This window comes from Primulina eburnea, chromosome 3 (genome assembly GCF_022965805.1).
Source record: "Primulina eburnea isolate SZY01 chromosome 3, ASM2296580v1, whole genome shotgun sequence".
Classification (NCBI taxonomy): domain Eukaryota; kingdom Viridiplantae; phylum Streptophyta; class Magnoliopsida; order Lamiales; family Gesneriaceae; genus Primulina; species Primulina eburnea.
Window position 1 is genome coordinate 14937481 of NC_133103.1, and position 20102 is coordinate 14957582.

At 32.0% G+C, this 20102-nt stretch overlaps 1 protein-coding gene and 2 pseudogenes across 1 annotated transcript; all 3 read left to right on the plus strand.

The window, feature by feature from the left end:
* The first annotated feature begins 2133 nt into the window (after nucleotides 1-2133).
* LOC140826844 (pentatricopeptide repeat-containing protein At5g66520-like) lies at nucleotides 2134-4291 on the plus strand (annotated as a pseudogene).
* Nucleotides 4292-8250: 3959 nt separating this feature from the next.
* Nucleotides 8251-10677, plus strand: LOC140826846 (pentatricopeptide repeat-containing protein At5g48910-like; annotated as a pseudogene).
* A 5232-nt stretch (nucleotides 10678-15909) lies between these two features.
* On the plus strand, nucleotides 15910-17039 carry LOC140826847 (transcription factor bHLH149-like). Its single transcript, XM_073189364.1, has 2 exons — nucleotides 15910-16174; nucleotides 16314-17039. The coding sequence occupies exon 2, from the start codon at nucleotides 16375-16377 to the stop codon at nucleotides 16942-16944; it is 570 nt and encodes a 189-aa protein (XP_073045465.1). The 5' UTR covers nucleotides 15910-16174; nucleotides 16314-16374; the 3' UTR covers nucleotides 16945-17039.
* Nucleotides 17040-20102: the final 3063 nt, after the last annotated feature.

Sequence of the window (20102 nt, forward strand, 5' to 3'; positions counted from 1 at the left end):
TGTTTTCGTCCGATAATTTTTAAAATTTATTTGACACTTTGTGAAATCAATCAGATGATCAACTGATTATCTCGTATAAAAAATGCACAACATCATATATTATGTTGTGTTTCAACTACAACAAAATATCCAAATCCAAACCACCTTATATTTTCCGATGTTGGGAATGATTTTGGGATTTGATGGGGGAGAAATTAATGCAAATTTCAAGGCAATATTGTGTAGGTGTTTGTTTGTATGAAGCGTGGGACTTTGTGTTTTTGCTAATTCTCCTCCAGTTTTGGGAATTGGAGTGGGCACTCTTTCCATCAAATTCTATCAGATTTTACAATAGAAAATACCAAATGACAAATAAATGTTCCCAATACTTTTTTTTTAAAAAAAAATTAAAAATGATTTTTACAAATCTACGATCCTAGCTAGATCAATTTTTCAATTGTTAAGTCATTGTTCAATATTCTTGATACTAATCTACATTGTATCATGCTACAATTATGTCTTCGATCAAGGATATTAGCATAAATTTTCGCAAAAACTTTTGTAAAATTGTCTCACGAATCAATTTCGTGAAATAAATCTCAAATCCGATCCGACATGTCAAAAATATTATTTTTAGATCAAAATACAACTTTTTATTGTAATATTGACTAGGTTAAATCCTTATTATTACACGAACGGACTCGTGAGATCGTATTACAAGATACTTACTCATATATTTTTTTCTTATTTTTTTAAATCAATGTGGATCGAATTGATCTTATTTTTTCTTATTTTTTTAAGCAACGTAAATATCTCCCAACACAAAAGGGATTTGACCTCGATTCCACATTTTTATTAAAAAGAAAAGCACATCCAAATTGAAACTAATTTTTTTTAAAAAAAATAGTTAATCTTTAAATGCTCAAGAGCTTCGGAAAAAATTGAAATTATTGCAAATCAAATATAAATAAATAAATTTTGATTTAGAAGGAAATTTAGTGGGGACATGAAAAGGACGTGGAGTGCACGCGACAAACACGGGGGAGTTTTTTCTCTCCATATTTTCAATAGGCAGATATGACGGTAGTCGCTGTCGCTGTCTCTGTCATAGAGGTTCTCAGACTTTCACTTTCCTTCCGTTTCTTTTTTATAAATTTAAATTTCATTTCATTTCTGACACATCTCATCTAAACTTTGATGGAATATCCCACTCTTTTTTGTTATTTGGATAAAATTAGAAATTTATTGACAAAAAATTATCGGAGACGGTCTTATAGGTCGTATTTTGTGAAACAGATCTCTTATTTGAGTCATCCATGAAAAAATATTATTTTTATGCTAAGAGTATAAATTTTTATTATGAATATTGATAGGATTGACCCGTCTCACAGATAAAATTTTTGAAACCGTCTCATAAGATACCTATTCTTATATATATATATATATATATATATATATATATATATATATATATATATATATATATATATATATATATATTACTTTTAATGCTAAGAGTATTATTTTTTATTGTGAATATTGGTAGGGTTGACCCGTCTCACAGATTAAGTTCCGTGAGATGGTCGCTTTTTTAATTAAATTTCAAAATTGAAAATAATAATAAAAGTATAGTAGATTGATAAAAATTGGATGGTATCATGTCAAGTCAAAATTACTCCGCCCATTGTGTTACATCCCATCATCTGATTTAGGCTACTGACTAATTTAGTAATTATGTAATATTTTTTCTCTTATTATCCAAAATTTGTTTAAAATACACAGAAAAAATTTATTATATCGTCTCACGGATTAATTTTATTAAAATTTTATAATATATTTTTGAATTATTATTTAAGTACTATGTTTTTTCAAAAAAAAATATATATCGCGGGCGCATGTTTATCGCAAAAGTAATTTAAAACTTATTATATCGCATATCGGTCTATCGCATATCGGTCTGTAAACATGACATGAATAAGGTTCGAGGAGGATCCCCAAACCCAATAGAGGAAGATTGCGAGATTTGGGCTGCGGAAATTTTCCAATATATGAGCCCAATTTTATTTTATCCAATGGGCTATGATATTGGGCTGGGCATCTTGTGAATATTATGGTGTAATTGTAATATAAAATAATAAAACTTGTAATAGTTCCAAAACCAGTGGAAAAATGGATAACAGTAGCATGTTTCTTTGGCAGCCATTGCTAACTGAGCAAGAGCATGGGCACACGCGTACCCGTTCACAATGCTTCTCCACAAGTAAATTTCACGGAAAAATTTTCGACACCCAGTTTATGCTACCAAAACCCATCAATCTTGAACCTTTTGAACTCAAATTGCACCAATTCGTTGCATAATCTGAGGCAGGTTCATGCCTTAATCCTAAAAACAGGAAGTTTCCGAGACCATTATGTCGCGGGATCCTTGGCGAAGTCCTACGCGAATCCTCGATTTTGCAGCCTAACGAGTTCGTTACAAGTGTTCCAACAAGTTTCGGCGCCAAATGTTTTTGTGTTTAATTGTGTCATTAAAGGGTGTTTGGATAATGAGGAGCCAGATAAGGCCATTTTGTTGTATCTTGAAATGGTGAATTCGGGTTCTAGGCCGAATAAATACACGTATCCTCTGCTGTTGAAGGCTTGCACGATGGAAAAATGTATCGCAGAAGGTCTGCAGGTTCATTGCCATGTTGTTAAATTTGGACTTAATACGCATAAGCACGTTATCAGTGCTGCAATTCAGATGTATGCATCTTTGGGACATATAGAGGAAGCTAGTAACATGTTTCAATCGATTGGAGATTCGGATGTCGTGTGCTGCAATGCTATGATAAATGGGTACATGAAAGTCGGTGAGTTTGAAGCTGCCCGAGAGGTGTTTGATAGAATGGTGGAGAAGAATATAGGTTCTTGGAATATGATGGTGAGTGGATTTGCAAAAAATGAGATGATTGATGAGGCTAAGAAGTATTTTGACGAAATTCCGGCTAGGGATGACATTTCTTGGAGTGCGATGATTGATGGTTTTAATAAAGTAGGTTACTTTAGGGAGGCTATGGAAGTTTTTGCTCAAATGCAAGAAGCAGGAGTCGAGCTTAATAGATTTGTTTTACCGAGTGTGTTGGCTTCTTGTGCTAATGTAGGTGCCATTGATCAAGGAAAATGGATTCATGCTTATATTAGCAGGAATGGTATTTTGTTGGACGAGGTTTTGGGAACTTCTTTGATAGATATGTACTCGAAAGGGGGGCACATTGACTTGGCTTGGGATGTTTTTGAGAAGATGCGGTTGGAAAAAGTGTTTCCTTGGAATGCAATGATTAGTGGGTTTGGGATGCATGGTCGAGCTGAGGAGGCAATTGAGCTATTTTTGGAGATGACAAAAAGTGATCTAAAGGGGAATGAGGTCACTTTTGTGGCACTGTTGAATGCTTGCGCTAATTCGGGGTTGGTTGATGAAGGGTTAAACTTTTTCAAAACAATGAAACAAATGTATGGTGTCGAGCCCTTGATGGAGCATTATGGTTGTGTCGTCAACATTCTTGGTAAGGCAGGATTCTTGATTGAAGCCGAGGATTTGATAAAGACTATGCCTATGAAGGCTAATAGTGCAGTTTGGGGAGCACTTTTAGGTGCTTGTAAGGTACATGGAAACGTTGAGTTGGGAGAGAGGGTTGGTGAAATCTTGCTAGAATTGGAACCGGGGTCTAGTGGTCATTATACGTTGCTGTCCAATATCTACGCGAAGGCTGGGAAATGGGACAAGGTTGAGAGATTGCGAGGACTTATGAAAGAACGAGGGATTAAAACCGTACCTGGGGTTAGCACGATTACCGACATAAAGGGCGATGTTCACATTTTTAAAGTGGGTGATTCGTCCAACCCTCATATGAAAGATATTCATTTGACGCTCGATAAGATCATGCAAAGGATTAAGTTGCACGGATATATACCTAATACATACGAGGTATTGCTTGATGTAAGTGAAGAAGAGAAGGAAAAATCACTTGTTTATCACAGTGAAAAGATAGCTATAGCTTTTGGGATGATCAATACAGAGTTGGGATCAACGTCCGGATTGTGAAGAATTTAAGGATGTGTGAAGATTGTCACAGTGCTTTTAAGCTCATTTCTCAAATATATGAGAGGGAAATTATTGTGCGCGATCGAGCTCGATATCACCATTTTAAACACGGCCAATGTTCTTGCCGGGATTTTTGGTAGTGAGGTTTATGTGGGTTGAAACTTGAATGACTATAAAGACCAAGTCTTTTATGGCTTGATAATTCAGTAGATAATTGATATTGGTCATCCTAGATTTCATGTATACATACATTTTTTCATAAGAAAAAAAATTTAAAAAAAATCTGTAAGCTATAACTTTACCAAATAGTTTTTCAAGATTTTAGTGTATTGAACATGGGTTATAATGAAATTTGAATTGTATTTTCTTAAAATTACTTTCAGCTCTTAATGGGCCCGTGGGCCTTCATTTAGCCCAACGTTCATTTTATTAATATTAGGCTCATCCCTTATTTTTGACAATGTTTAGTTTTCAATCCCTAAGATTTGAATGAGTTGATTTTATTTTCAACAGGAAATTTGAAAGAGTTTATATTTAATATTTTTTTCTATTTTTTTTCCAAACTATCCATATTTATGAAATGCATGGTTTACTTCTTTTGTATCATACTCATACACTCATTAAACAAGAGTAAACACACACAAAAATAAAATATTTTTCGAATAATTTGATTAATGTGTGTGAAAAACAAATAGACGGGATATGTCATTTTTCCGATTCATTATTTTTAAATGTTCATAAATAACCTTTACAAGTTTCATAAAGTATTATAATTCTGAAATACAAGTTAAAAAACATCTTATATTTTTCGATGTTTGGAATGATTTTGGGATTGAAATTAATGCAAATTTCAAGGCAATATTGTGTAGGTGTTTGCTTGTATGAAGCGTGGGACTTTGTGTTTTTGCTAATTCTCCTTCAGTTTTGGGAATTGGAGTGGGCACTCTTTCCATCAAATTCTTTCAGATTTTACAATAGAAAATACCAAATGACAAATAAATGTTCCCAATACTTTTAAAAATAATTAAAAATGATTTTTACAAATCTACTATATCCTAGCTAGATAAAATTTTCAATTGTTAGTCATTGTTCCATATTCTTGATACTAATCTACTTTGTATTATGCTACTATTATATTTTTTATCAAGGATAATAGCATAAATTTTCGCAAAAATCTTTGTAAGACTGTCTCACGAATTAATGTCGTGAAATAGATCTCAAATCTGATTCGACCTATTAAAAATATTATTTTTAAATAAAAAATACAATGTTTTATTGTAATATGGACTAGTTCAAATCCGTATTACATATAGAGATCCGTGATATCATCTTACAAGATATTTACTCATAATTTTTTTCTTAATTTTTTAATAATGTGGATCGATTTGATCTTATTTTTTTGTTGGAATTTTTGTAAACAATTTTGAGTAATTGGATATTAATATTTGAGTAGGTCTCTTGTGAGACGGTCTCACGAATATTTATTTTTGAGATGGGTCAACCCTACCGATATTCACAATAAAAAATAATATTCTTTTATAAATTACCCAAATAAGAGATCTTTATCACAAAATACGATCCGTGTGATCGTTTTACACAAATTTTTGTTTTAATATTTATCTGAATATCGGTATAGTAACGTAAATATCTCCCAACACAAAAGAAATTTGACCTCGAATCACATTATTAAAAAGAAAAGCACATCCAAATTGAAACTATTTTTTTAAAAAAAATATTTGATTTTTAAATGCTCAAGAGCTTCGGAAAAAATTGAAATTATTGAAAATCAAATAAAAAAATAAATAAATTTTGATTTAGAATGAATTTGGTGGGGACATGAAAAGGACGTGGAGTGCACGCGACAAACACGGGGGAGTATTTTCTCTCCATATTTTCATTAGGCAGATATGACGGTAGTCGCTGTCGCTGTCGTATAGGTTAACTCAGACTTCCACTTTCCTTTCGTTCCTTTTTTATAAATTTTAAATTTCATTTCATTTCTGACACATCTCATCTAAAAACTTTCGGAAATTGAACTTCAGTTCTCAGCCGCAGTTTTTTTTTGTGTTCAGTCTCTAGGTACTTTTTTAGTACCGTATTTCCACATGAAGTGTACCACATTTCCACATGAAGTATACCATATTTTGTATGACATCGTACCATAATTTTGTGGGTAGAGAGTAATCCCAAAGATATATTATGATTGAGGATTTTTCACCAACTTCTCCTCTAAACTTTGATGGAATATCCCACCCTTTTCTGTTATTTGGATAACATTAGAAATATATATATATATATATATATATATATATATATATATATATATATATGTACATATATAAATATTATAGATTTTATTTGAAATTTATTTTATCTAAATTGATAAAATGAGATATTTCGATCTTGAATTCTCTCTAAAATCTTTTTTCATTTATTTAAAAGAAAAATTTCTGTGAAACGATTTCACATGTCATATTTTGTGATACGAATCTCTAATTTAGATCGTTCATGAAAAAATATTACTTAGTAGGCAAAAACATGTGTGAGACGGTCTCATGAGTCGTATTTTGTGAGACAGTCTTTTATTTGGGTAATCCATGAAAAAATACTACTTTTTATGCTAAGCCATAGTTTGGTACGCATAATAGGATAAACAAGTGATATATAATATAAGGATAAGTTAAGGATAAATAACATGTAAGATATTATATTTAATGTTTGGTATGATTTTAATAAGAGTGATTAAATTTATATTTTAGATTGTAATGACAAAATTAACCCTATCATAATAAATTTTATAATTTCAAAGTTGTTGCTTGAGTTCATATTTTTTATCTGTTCATGTACCGATAGTACTTGCATGATTTATTTATTTTTACCTAATTTTATATATTATATAATATGATAATTGAGCCCTTGATTTTGTGAGTCAATTCAAATATCAATTTTTAAGGTTAATCGGGTGATACTAATAATTTTATTGATATTTATAAAAATTATTTATATAATTATCTCGAATTCATTTATATAATTATCATATTATATAATATATAAAAATAAATAAAATATTTATTTGATTTTAATTTCTACCTATTAGCATAGATTTATAAAAAATAATTTATAAATTGAGGGTAATTAAGTCATTTGTAGTGTATTTTATCATTAAATTAAAACTATCACACCTTCTATTAGGGATATTTTATCGTGCTAAAAAAGTATTTATCAAGGACCCAAGATATTATCATGAGCTTTTTAAAAAGGTGCCAAACATGAGATAAGGAGGATTATTTATCAATCCCTCTCTTATCCTATGTACCAAACTATACCTAAGAGTATTATTTTTTATCGTGAATAACGGTAGAGTTGACACGTCTCACCAATAAAAATTTGTGAGACCGTCTCACAAAAGGCCTACTCTACTTAGTATTATTTTTTATTATGAATATTGTTAGGGTTGACCTTTCTCACAGATAAAACTTTTGAAATCATCTCACAAACAATCTACTCTTATATATATAAGTACTACATAAATATAAGAATATATATATATATATATATATATATATATATATATATATAGTATTTGGGATAATTTAATTTTAAAAGTTTGTATTTTAATTAAATTTCAATTTGAAAATTGAAAATAATAATAATAATAATAATTATAATAATAATAATAAAAAGTAATAGTAGATTGATAAAAAATTGGATGGTATCATGTCAAGTCAAAATTACTCCGCCCATTGTTTCACATCCCATCATCTGATTTAGGCTACTGACTAATTTAGAAATCATGTAATTTCTTTCTCATATTATTCAAAATTTTTGTTTAAAATACAAAAAAAAATTCTTATTAGATTGTCTCACTAATTAATTTTATAAAATTTTATAATATATTTTGAATTGTTATTTAAGTTCTATGTTTTTTTCAAAAAATATATATATCGCGGGCACATGTTTATCGCAAAATTAATTTAAAACTTATTATATCATATATCGGTCTGTAAACATGACATGAATAAGGTTCGACGAGGATCCCCGAACCCAATAGAGGAAGATTGTGTGATTTGGGCTACGGAAATTTTCCAATATATGAGCCCAATTTTATTTTATCCAATGGGCTATGATATTGGGCTGGGCACCTTCTGAATATTATTGTGTAACTGTAATATAAAATAATAAAACTTTGTAATAGTTCCAAAACCAGGGGAAAAATGGATAACATTATCCTGTTTCTTTGGCAGCCATTGCTAACTGAGCAAGAGCATGGGTCCAAAACCAGGGGAAAAATGGATAACATTATCATGTTTCTTTGGCAGCCAAAACTTTGTAATAGTTCCAAAACCAGGGGAAAAATGGATAACATTATCATGTTTCTTTGGCAGCCATTGCTAACTGAGCAAGAGCATGGGCACACACGTACCCGTTGACAATGCTTTTCCACAAGTAAATTTCACGGAAAAATTTTCGACACCCAGTTTATGCTACCAAATCCCATCAATCTTGAAACTTTTGAACTCAAATTGCACCAATTCGTTGCATAATCTGAAGGCAGGTTCATGCCTTAATCCTAAAAACAGGAAGTTTCCGAGACAATTATGTCGCGGGATCCTTGGCGAAGTCCTACGCGAATCCTCGATTTTGCAGCCTAACGAGTTCATTACAAGTGTTCCGACAAGTTTCGGCGCCAAACGTTTTTTTGTTTAATTGTGTCATTAAAGGGTGTTTGGATAATGAGGAGCCAGATAAGGCCATTTTGTTGTATCTTGAAATGGTGAATTCGGGTTCTAGGCCGAATAAATACACGTATCCTCTGCTGTTGAAGGCTTGCACGATGGAAAAATGTATTGCAGAAGGTCTGCAGGTCCATTGCCATGTTGTTAAATTTGGACTTAATACGCATAAGCACGTTATCAGTGCTGCAATTCAGATGTATGCATCTTCGGACATATAGAGGAAGCTAGTAACATGTTTCATTCGAATGGAGATTCGGGTGTCGTGTGCTACAATGCTATGATCAATGGGTACATGAAAGTTGGTGAGTTTGAAGCTGCCCGAGAGTTGTTTGATAGAATGGTGGAGAAGAATGTAGGTTCTTGGAATATAATGGTTAGTGGATTTGCAAAAAATGAGATGATTGATGAGGCTAAGAAGTATTTCGACGAAATGCCGGCTAGGGATGACATTTCTTGGAGTGCGATGATTGATGGTTTTAATAAAGTAGGTTACTTTAGGGAGGCTCTGGAAGTTTTTACTCGAATGCATAGAAGCAGGAGTCGAGCTTAATAGATTTGTTTTAGCGAGTGTGTTGGCTTCTTGTGCTAATGTAGCTGCCCTTGATCAAGGAAAATGGATTCATGCTTATATTAGGAGGAATGGTATTTTGTTGGACGAGGCTGTGGGAAGTTCTTTGATAGATATGTACTCGAAAGGGGGGCATATTGACTTGGCTTGGGATGTTTTCGAGAAGATGCAGTTGGAAAAAGTGTCTCCTTGGAATGCAATGATTGGTGGGTTTGGGATGCATGGTCGAGCTGAGGAGGCAATTGAGCTATTTTTTGAGATGACAAAAAGTGGTTTAAAGGGGAACGAGGTCACTTTTGTGGCACTGTTGAATGCTTGCGCTAATTCGGGGTTGGTTGATGAAGGGTTAAACTTTTTCAAGACAATGAAACAAATGTATGGTGTCGAGCCCTTGATTGAACATTATGGTTGTGTCGTCAACATTCTTGGTAAGGCAGGATTCTTGATTGAAGCCGAGGATTTCATAAAGACTATGCCTATGAAGGCTAATAGTGCAGTTTGGGGAGCACTTTTAGGTGCTTGTAAGGTACATGGAAACGTTGAGTTGGGAGAGAGAGTTGGTGAAATCTTGCTAGAATTGGAACCGGAGTCTAGTGGTCATTATACGTTGCTGTCCAATATCTACGCGAAGGCTGGGAAATGGGACAAGGTTGAGAGATTGCGAGTACTTATGAAAGAACGAGGGATTAAAACCGTAGCTGGGGTTAGCACGATTACGGACATGAAGGGCGATGTTCACGTGTTTAAAGTTGGTGATCCGTTCAACCCTCATATGAAAGATATTCATTCGACGCTGGATAAGATTATCCAAAGGCTTAAGTTGCACGGATATATACCTAATACACACGAGGTATTGCTTGATGTAAGTGAAGAAGAGAAGGAAAAATCTCTTGTTTATCACAGTGAAAAGATAGCTATAGCTTTTGGGATGATCAATACGGAGTTGGGATCAACTGTCCGGATTGTGAAGAATTTAAGGATGTGTGAAGATTGTCACAGTGCTTTTAAGCTCATTTCTCAAATATATGAGAGGGAAATTATTGTGCGCGATCGAGCTCGATATCACCATTTCAAACGCGGCCAATGTTCTTGCCGGGATTTTTGGTAATGAGGCATTTTCACATCGGAAAAAATTTAAAAAAAAAATCTGTAATCTATAACCTTACATATTAGTTTTTGAATTTTTTAGTGTATTGAACATGGCTTATGGTCAAATTTGAATTGTATTTTCTTAAAATTACGTTCAGCTCTTAATGGGCCCGTGGGCCTTCATTCAGCCCAACGTTCATTCTATTAATATTAGGTTCAGCCCTTATTTTTGACAACTCATAAAATGAGGCATTGAACTAATAATGCCTACGTTGTTGTGTTGCGTGTTTGTATAATTTTTTTTATTTTTTAAAATAATCTTTGAATTAGTTCAACTTTTATATGAAAAATAGTACGTTGTTATAGAATAAAGAGAATTTGATAATTAGTAAAATTATGAAAGGGGTGATTATTAAAATTAAGAAAGAGATAAAATGGCAATTATTAAGAATTGCAAAATTTAATGTTAATTACTTATACTTGCCAATTATAATTGTGACAGTTAACAAAGAGGTCACATAATAATTACCAAAATGAATAGGGGTGATGTTGCGATTAAGAAAAATGTCATACCAACGGGTTTTTTTTTTCCATATTTAGTTTTCAATCCCTAAGATTTCAATGAGTTGATTTTATTTTCAACAGGAAATTTGAAAGAGTTTGACTTAAATCATTTTGCATACATCAAATGTTTTATATTAATTATTGCACATGCTCGTTTTATTTATCTTTGATCATATTATAATTATTATTTTTTATTAGTACATTAATTTTTAATTTTTATAAATATTAATATTTTTGAATACTAATTTATGATTTGTATTATTTGTTATAAAATAGCTACAAATCGATATCTAGAAGATCTCAGTGTTTTATATTTGCAAGCAACAAATATCCTATCACTGATTTGTTTTGAAAATGTTGATGGTACGAGTTAGGCACTCAGATAATCTTATCTATGTGTTATTTATTGAAAATAATATATACGGATAGCAACATGACGGGTCTGGGACGAGCTTGGCCAAACCCGAGACTCGTCTCGCCTCGGACCGGAAACCTGATGAGTCCAATCTGTGTCGAACTCGTTGAACCTACTTAAAATAAAATAATTTTTGAATTTTAGTTATTATATAATTAAAAAACGTTTACACAATTAATATATTATTAAAATTACATTATAATTTTATATTAATAATATTTAATAACAAAAAATATTATCGCAAGTTAAAATATATTAATTTATTTTCAATTCATAACAAAATTAAAATCATAATTATATATTTTTAATTTACACACATCATTATAAAATAAAATTATTTCAATAATAAAATATTATGAACTAAAATTAGGGAATAAGCTATTCATTATTCAATAAATATAAAATATAATTAGAATATTAATATATATATATATATATATACACACACATCTACATGTATATGTATACTTATATTTATTTATATGTATAGTGACGGTACGGGCCCATCGAATCCTAGGACCCCTGACCCATTTGGGACCCAATTGGCCGAGTCTAAACTCTCCATGTCAGGACGCGTTTAATAAGGGATCGAGTGTAAATCTGGCTCATTGTCATACTTAATAATAACCACAATCGTGAGCTGGCATATTTATATGATATGTGGTTATATGATGTTTTACAGTGTGACTTTTGTGTATTTTATAATAATCTTATTGTTGTTCTTGTTGTTCGATGACGCCATAAGACACATTCTTTTCATTTTAGATATAATGAGATAACAATTACTTTAAAAGAAATTTCGGTTATTCGAGAACTAAACATTGACGGAGAGCCGTTGACTAGAGTAGATTATTCAAATACATTGAAAGAATGACAACATCTATTTCTCGAGTTACTTGGGTATGAATCTCTACAATAACATTTTAAAGTGGTCAGTTGTCTTTGACATCTTTACACTTATTGTATCAACAATTATTGATAATGAAAGCTCGAAGGTAGATGTTATTAAATATAGTTGATATGTGGCATTGATGATCATCATATGAATAATGTTTTCATCTTATCGAGGATGGTCGGTCAGGTTTAAGTTTTTGCATCTACACCAACATATCGATCGAGATTGGGGTCGTACAACGTATCATTTCTATTTCGTGAGTTAATCAATGCAATGCATATATCAAAGTCTATTATAGTTGGATCTTTATATATCATGCAGTAATATATAATTTAATTTTTTATTATTTTATAAATAATTTGATTGCTTTTTATTAACTTTATTTATTATTATCGACATATATGAACTTGAAGTATAATTAAATGTGTTAACCTTGACAGACAATGTGCATATCGTGTTGCACATGTTGATGACTCAAAAATATTTCCAGTTGTTTTTTATGATGTACAGTAATATTTGGAAATTTATCTCTTAATGTAAAGTTATAGTACTTATATTCTTGAATATTTAATTATATTTTTTCAATTATTAAATGAAAATATATGTTACACCTATGCGCCAACTCAGTGTGATAAGAATTAAAAGAGATTGTTTTGATATTCTGAACAATGATGAGGTACTTCTAAAATTATTAATTAAAATTTTAATCATTTTTATTATTTTTAGTTTTTCATAATTTTTTATTGTTGGATTATTTTGCAGTTTATCTGGATCATTTGTAACAAAAATGATAATGATGTAAAAACAATCATTGATTTATACAATAATATCACGATGATTCATGCTTTATTGTCATGCCATGGCATGGGACGTGCCCACAGCTAGTAACTAAACAAATCAACAATAATTGGAGGATTTTATAAATTAATCACACATAATTATGAGGGAGCATGTGCTTGCTAGCTGTAACTATACTAAACTAAATATAGTAATATATATAATCTTCTTCCAATATATATAGTATATATTGTCTTTTGAATTAAAATGATATTATATATATATATATATATATATATAATAAAGTTGATTTTTTTTTACCAACATTGGAGCATGTCTCACTCAAGGAGGCAAAGTCACTCTAGCATTTCAATTGCCTCCATATGTTCATTCCTCTATATGTCCATTCTAATATTAATAACTACACAAAGAATGGTTGATCTAGTGCAGATTATCGAGGCGTCTTGAGGCTGTAGAAATGTAGTTTTGTTGGTGTTCTTATTTTTCTTAAACGGACTGAGTGACACATCATTGATAGATACGAAGATTAGTACGATAAGTGAACGCTATATAAAAAATATATACATATCAGAGCTATTAATCATTGCTCGAGTAAAAACATATTCGAATGACCCCAGCACGTAGCGTTTATGCATATTTAAATAATTAAAAGCCAATAATGTTAATTGTTCTTTTCTTGTCAATAAATGATATGATTAATGTTGAAAATAATAATGTGTTAATATTTTATTTGATAGGGATTTTTATATGATAAAGTTTTAAATCTTATCATTTGTTTGGTTGGTTGAGAAACGTCAAACCTTCTTTGTTCCAACTTTCTGCAACAATAAAATATCGTTTCACCACTAACACGTATGTAAGTTGTCTTTTTTCAAATATTATATATATAAATATAATATTTGAGTTATTTTGGTGAACAACCGAGAGTCTGAAAACGCTCATTGTGTGTGTCGGAATAACTTGTGCAACTTCTTTTATGCGAACTTCCAGCAAATTCGGGAGTCCTAGATAGGTCTCAAGCAACTCAACATGTTGTTTATTAAAATTATTTTTAAAAAAAATCGTGAGACAGATATCTTATTTGGGTCATACGTGAAAAGTAATGATTTTTGTGTCAAAAATATTACTTATTATTATAAATATGGACAAGGTCTCACAAATAAAGATCCGTGAAATCGTCTCACAAAAGATCTACTATCGACATGATACACCACAAAAGAACGTTTTTCTTAGCGACGATTTTCAGTTACAAAACTCGGGGTGGGGAAACTATAATTTTGAGTGTGTAAATTTGTGATCGAATAAAATAGCATAAATTTACCTCTCACATACACATATATCCAAAACCAAGTAAAATGACCGAAAAAAAAGATGAAAGTAATATTCATTCAACACAAAAGGCTACTCATTACTTACTCAAGTGAACAATAACATGGCAAGATATCCCTTGAACTATTCTGCTTGTTAAATTTGAGACTTTAATCTAACTCAACTCAAAAGCTAGCTTAAGAGAAGATAATTATCTAAACCTATATATGCAAGTCCCATGAAATTTATCCAACTAATGTGAGACAACTAACATACACACACACGTCCAAGAATGAACATCTGTAGCGTCAAGTTTAAAAAAATTAAGACAAAATAACTGTTGACATAGAGAAATTAGAATAGCAAAACCGCGATATCATAACGACTAACAACATAAGTAGCATCATTATAGAGATATTATATGATAACAATATAAATCGCCTCACCGTAACGACTAATAATATGAGCGAGTATACGTCGCACTGAGTATTTATATATTGCAAGAATATCAGGGTATAAAAACCATCGTCATATAGTGGTGGACTATAACAAAACCTATCATTTCTTCTTAGTTCATAAGGTTCCTCACTCTTTACCTTAATTGCTAGGTAGGAAAGAGTAAAATATTTTGAGTAGGTCTCATGTGAGACGGTCTCACGGATAAAAAGTAATACTCTTAGCATAAAAAGTAATACTTATTCATAGATGACCCAAATAAGATATCCGTCTCACAAATATGACCTGTGAGACCGTCTCACACAAGTTTTTGCCAAATATTTTTTGTACTGAAAATAATGCAGGAATCCATTAGCGAATTTCGATTTGATTTAATTCATTGAAATAAAGGTAAAATTCCAAACTTATTATTTTATTTTTAAATCACCAAGTTAAGTTCATTACTGTAAAATATAGGTGATACGAACCAATTCACCCAGTAAAATCAAACTAGCTAATTATCTATTATTAGTATGTATAAAAAGAGAGATCTATTTTAAAATAACTAATTTTTGTGAAGTCAAAATTTTCATCTCATGCCATTCCAAATTTGAAAATACATCACTTAGAATTTGTTCCATGAAATTTTATTGAGTATGTCTTTTGTGAGACAGTCTCACGAATTTTTATCTGTAGGACGAGTCAACACTACCGATATCTACAATAAAAAGTAATACGCTTAGCATAAAAAGTAATATTTTATCATAGATGACCCAAATAAGATATCCGTCTTACAAAATACGACCCGTGAGACCGTGTCACACAAGTTTTTGTCAAGTTTATTTAAAAAAATAATTAGAAAGAAAAATGAATCTAGTGTAAAATAAAAAAAAAAACTTAATAATAGTGAAAATTTTATACAATTATCAAAAAAACTTGCATCTCCTTAAAAAATATATATAAAATATTTGAATATAATTATATATATATATATATTTAAATATACATACACACGAGGTATGTAACTTGTTGAACAATGGGGTAAAAGGCGAAAAACAAAATGGTTACCTCGGCAAACGAAAACGAGAGGGGGAAAAAGGCATGTGTGCAGTGCAATAAATAGACGAATGAATGAATGAATGAAGGAACGAGCAGACATGGCGTGTGTTGTCGTTTCCTCTATCCCTCCACTATTCCCCCATTTCTCCACTCTCTCTGCACCACTATATAATTAACCATCATCAAGACCTCTCTTCCTCCATACCAGAAGGGTGTCGAGTCTGTAGCTACACATATGTACAAGGTACTGTATCTTTTTTTTTTCTGTTCAATTGCATGTTCTCTGCGAGTTGGGTTTTGTTTATTCGTGGTATTCAATCAGTGAATTCGCTCTCTTTCGACGATTAAACGATGGATTTGTTTTGTTTTGTTTTGTTTTGCAGTTCATCGTCTGCGGTTGACTTTGTTTAGCGTAATCGATTTTTGTGAAAGGAAGAATCTGTTATGGCGGAGTCAGGATCGGTATCGAGTCCCAATACAAACTCCAACCTCCCTCGTAAGAAGCGAAAGAGAGATGTGTCCGGCGGAATTTCCAGGGAATCGTCTCGGGCCAGGTGGAGAACCGAAACTGAGCAGCGGATCTACTCCTCGAACCTCGTCGACGCCCTCCGCATCCTACGACGTCTCGATTCCTCCGCCGTCCGCGACGCCGCCGACAAGGTTCTTGCTGTATCCGCAAAGGGCAGGACCCGATGGAGCCGCGCCATCCTCACCGGCCGCCTCAGCTTCCGGCTCTCTCAAATCAACCGAAGACACAAGAAGGCGGCTAAACCGGTTACGGCGCCGAAGAAACCGGCGGCTCGGAGAAATCTTCCGCCGCTGCAGAGGAAAGTGAAAACTTTGAGCCGGTTGGTCCCCGGTTGCCGGAAGCTATCTCTGCCGAACCTTCTAGAAGAGACAACGGACTATATCGCGGCTTTGGAAATGCAAGTCAAAGCTATGGCTCTCATCACCGATCTACTAAACGGCGACGTTTTAGGGGCCTCTCCCCAACTTGGCTTGGTCCACACCTAGTCTTTTACTAAGCTTGCCTTTTCTTTTTCTTTTTTTTTTTTTTTTTGTAATCTATCTTGTTAATAATTGAGGAGAATTAATATATTTTGTGTTATATTGTGTAGTTTTAATTGTCTCCAAATTTCACTTGCCACAAAATAAATTTAGCTTTGTCAATTTGTGTCTTATGTACACAAGCAATCATATATTATTTCATCTTCTAAAATAATCGAATTAATATTTTATTTTAAATTTTTGTTATCTCTTGACAACATTGGATGGATCACGAGTTTTTTTTTAAACGACGGATCAATTTGTTATAATTGTATTTGGAATCTCTATAAATATTTTTCCATAGTCTTGTCTTTCATTCGATAGCTGGTAGCTTTTGAAATTTATGAAGAAAGTAGATATACTGTAAAATTAATTATGCAAAACCACCTGTGAAATTTATTATTTACTAATTTGGTGGGGAGATGTTTATTTAACGTTTAGAGTTGGAACGATGGCATTTAATGGAGTGGGGACCGGCTTTAACGTCACTCGTGTACATAATCCATGTGTAGTGGCTGGAGACTGATGGGGATTACTTTCTCTTGTTATTTATTTATTTTTATTTATTTATTGTGGTCTAAATATATTTTCTCTTTCCATACAAATTTTGGTTGTCTTACCCTTATCTTCTAACGAAGTTATGCTGGATTTTTCGCACATACCATGACCACAAATAGTTTGTTTTATTTCACGTCTTTAGGCGGTATGTTTTCGAACTTAGTCGGGTATTTTCAACTTATAAACAATGTCTATGTCAGGTTATATTTTTTATACATCGTGAACCTTCATGGATAGTGGTGGATGATCGAGTTTATATCTCATGTCTCACTCGACCCATCTCGATCTCAACCTCCGATCCCATGAGTTAGTTCTCGAATATGCATGACTGCCAAGATAGGCTGAATATGGCCAAAGCCCTCAACATTGAAAGTAAGAGGGCTACCCCACACTCTAAGGGAAGCACATGTGGTATGGTGCCAAAGATTCAAACATTTTCTTTTAATTTCTCTCTATATATAACACAATACGTGAATCTAGATATCCTCTAGCCATTCAATAGCATTCTATATTTGTTTTGGCCTTTCAGCACAAATAAGATTTGTGGGCTACGTTCTTTTGTGAGACGGTCTCACGAATCTTTATTTGTGAGACGGTCTCACGAATCTTTATTTGTGAGACGGGCCAATCCAGCCGATATTCACAATAAAAAGTAATATTCTTAACATAAAAATTAATATTTTTTCATTGATGATCCAAATAAGAAATTCGTCTCACAAAATACGATCCATGAGATAGTCACATACAAGTTTTTGCCATGAAAAAATGTAGTATATTATAATGTCTTAACCACGGAAGTCGATTTATTAGGTTCTGTTATATATCAGTTGTCGGACTATAAAAGGTGGTTTGGTTCCATGATTGTTTGTTTTTCCTCTCTACAAGGAATTTTTTCTTTTTTCCTAAACAAAATCAATGCCCTCAATAGTTTATTTTGGATTCTTTTACGGGAAATTGACTTTCAGTTCTCAGCCGTCGAATTTTTTTGTGTTCAGTCCTTGAGTATTTTTTTAGTACCATATTTCTACATGAAGTATACAACATTTCCACATGAAGTGTACCCCATTTTGTATGACATAGTACAAATGTACAACAATTTTGTGAATAAAGAATGAACCCAAAAAAATGTTTTGATTCATAAATTTTCATCAACTTCTCCTACTTTTAATTGATGTCTTTTTCGAAACCTCCATATAACCCACGTGTTAAGAAATAATTGGTGGGCCTCTCTTGTGTATGGAAATAAAGAGCCCGAGTTAAAAAGTTCACCCGTGGTTTGTGTGTAGGAAGATGAGGCCACGTTTTTATATTTGCAGCTTCTCACTTCCCCCCAAAAAAAAAAAACACACACACACAAAATTAAATCTCATCTTCACTTATTTGTCTTCTTCATCTTTTGCCAATTATTGCAGTTCTTAGACCATTTCGGAGCCCACGTTAATTAATGTCTACAACTAACGACAAGATTTATATGGATTTCGGCTTCTAAATTTAACTTTTTTTATTTAAAAAAAAAAATAAACCCATTTTGTAAAAGAAATGGTTATAAAGAAATGAACTTACATGTTATCTACTAGTACCATTAATGGTGGATTCAGCAAAGATTGCATTAATAGCATCGACATTCTAAACTTCATGCTCGATTCCACAAAAATTGTTAAAAAAAAAATTTAAAAATTGACAAATTTTAGGGTTTCTAAATAATAGTCTAATAAATAATTTTGTAAAGTAGGGGGTTTACGATAGAATTTGATTTCGAAACCACATGGCCAATTATGAGAGAGTTTCATGTAGGGATGACAACTTTCACCACGGGTTTGAGGCCCCACGGGAAAAACCCGAAAAAGGATGGAAATCTTCGATTTTTTCAGTTTTGGATTCGGGTTCGGGGATTTTTTAAATCCTGTGATTAATTCCTAAAATCTGTGACGTCCTCTCCACGGTTTTTCTATAAATCCCAATTCATTTTCCAAGTGCAGTAAATTGACAAAAACAAGAAAAAGTAGACTTCTTCTTGAATTATATATTAAGTCGGTGATCGAAGTAACCGATTAGTTTTAAAAAAAATTACGATTTAACTTTAATTATATATGTAATTTTTTTGAACACTATAGTTTACACAAATGCATAAAAACATAAAATCACACACATCACAAATGTATAAGTTTTATTTGAACAAAATTAATATATATTCTATCGAATTTAAAATTAAAAATTAAAATATTTATAAAATTGATAAATAAATTTTTTTATTAAATAATAATATTTATTATATCGGTTAATTCAGTTAACCGATTTCAAAATTTTGAAAACCGTAACCGAATCGAATTAACCGACATAACCGAATTTTTTTAATTTGAAAACCGAATTTCCGAAATAACCGAACCGAATTTCCGAATTGGCTTAGTTCAACCGGTTATTTCGGTTTTATCAAAATCTTGATCACCCCTATTAGCATCCCTAGTTTTATGCCAATGGGGAGGTGATGCCATGAATTTGGCAATTGTGAAACTTGTTTTTAGCCACTAAATTGGTGACATGGATAGTGTCATGTAATGACACTTTTT

Excerpts from the sequence above, each read along its gene's own strand:
- LOC140826847 (XM_073189364.1), top strand. The coding sequence starts at position 16,375 with ATGGCGGAGTCAGGATCGGTATCGAGTCCCAATACAAACTCCAACCTC.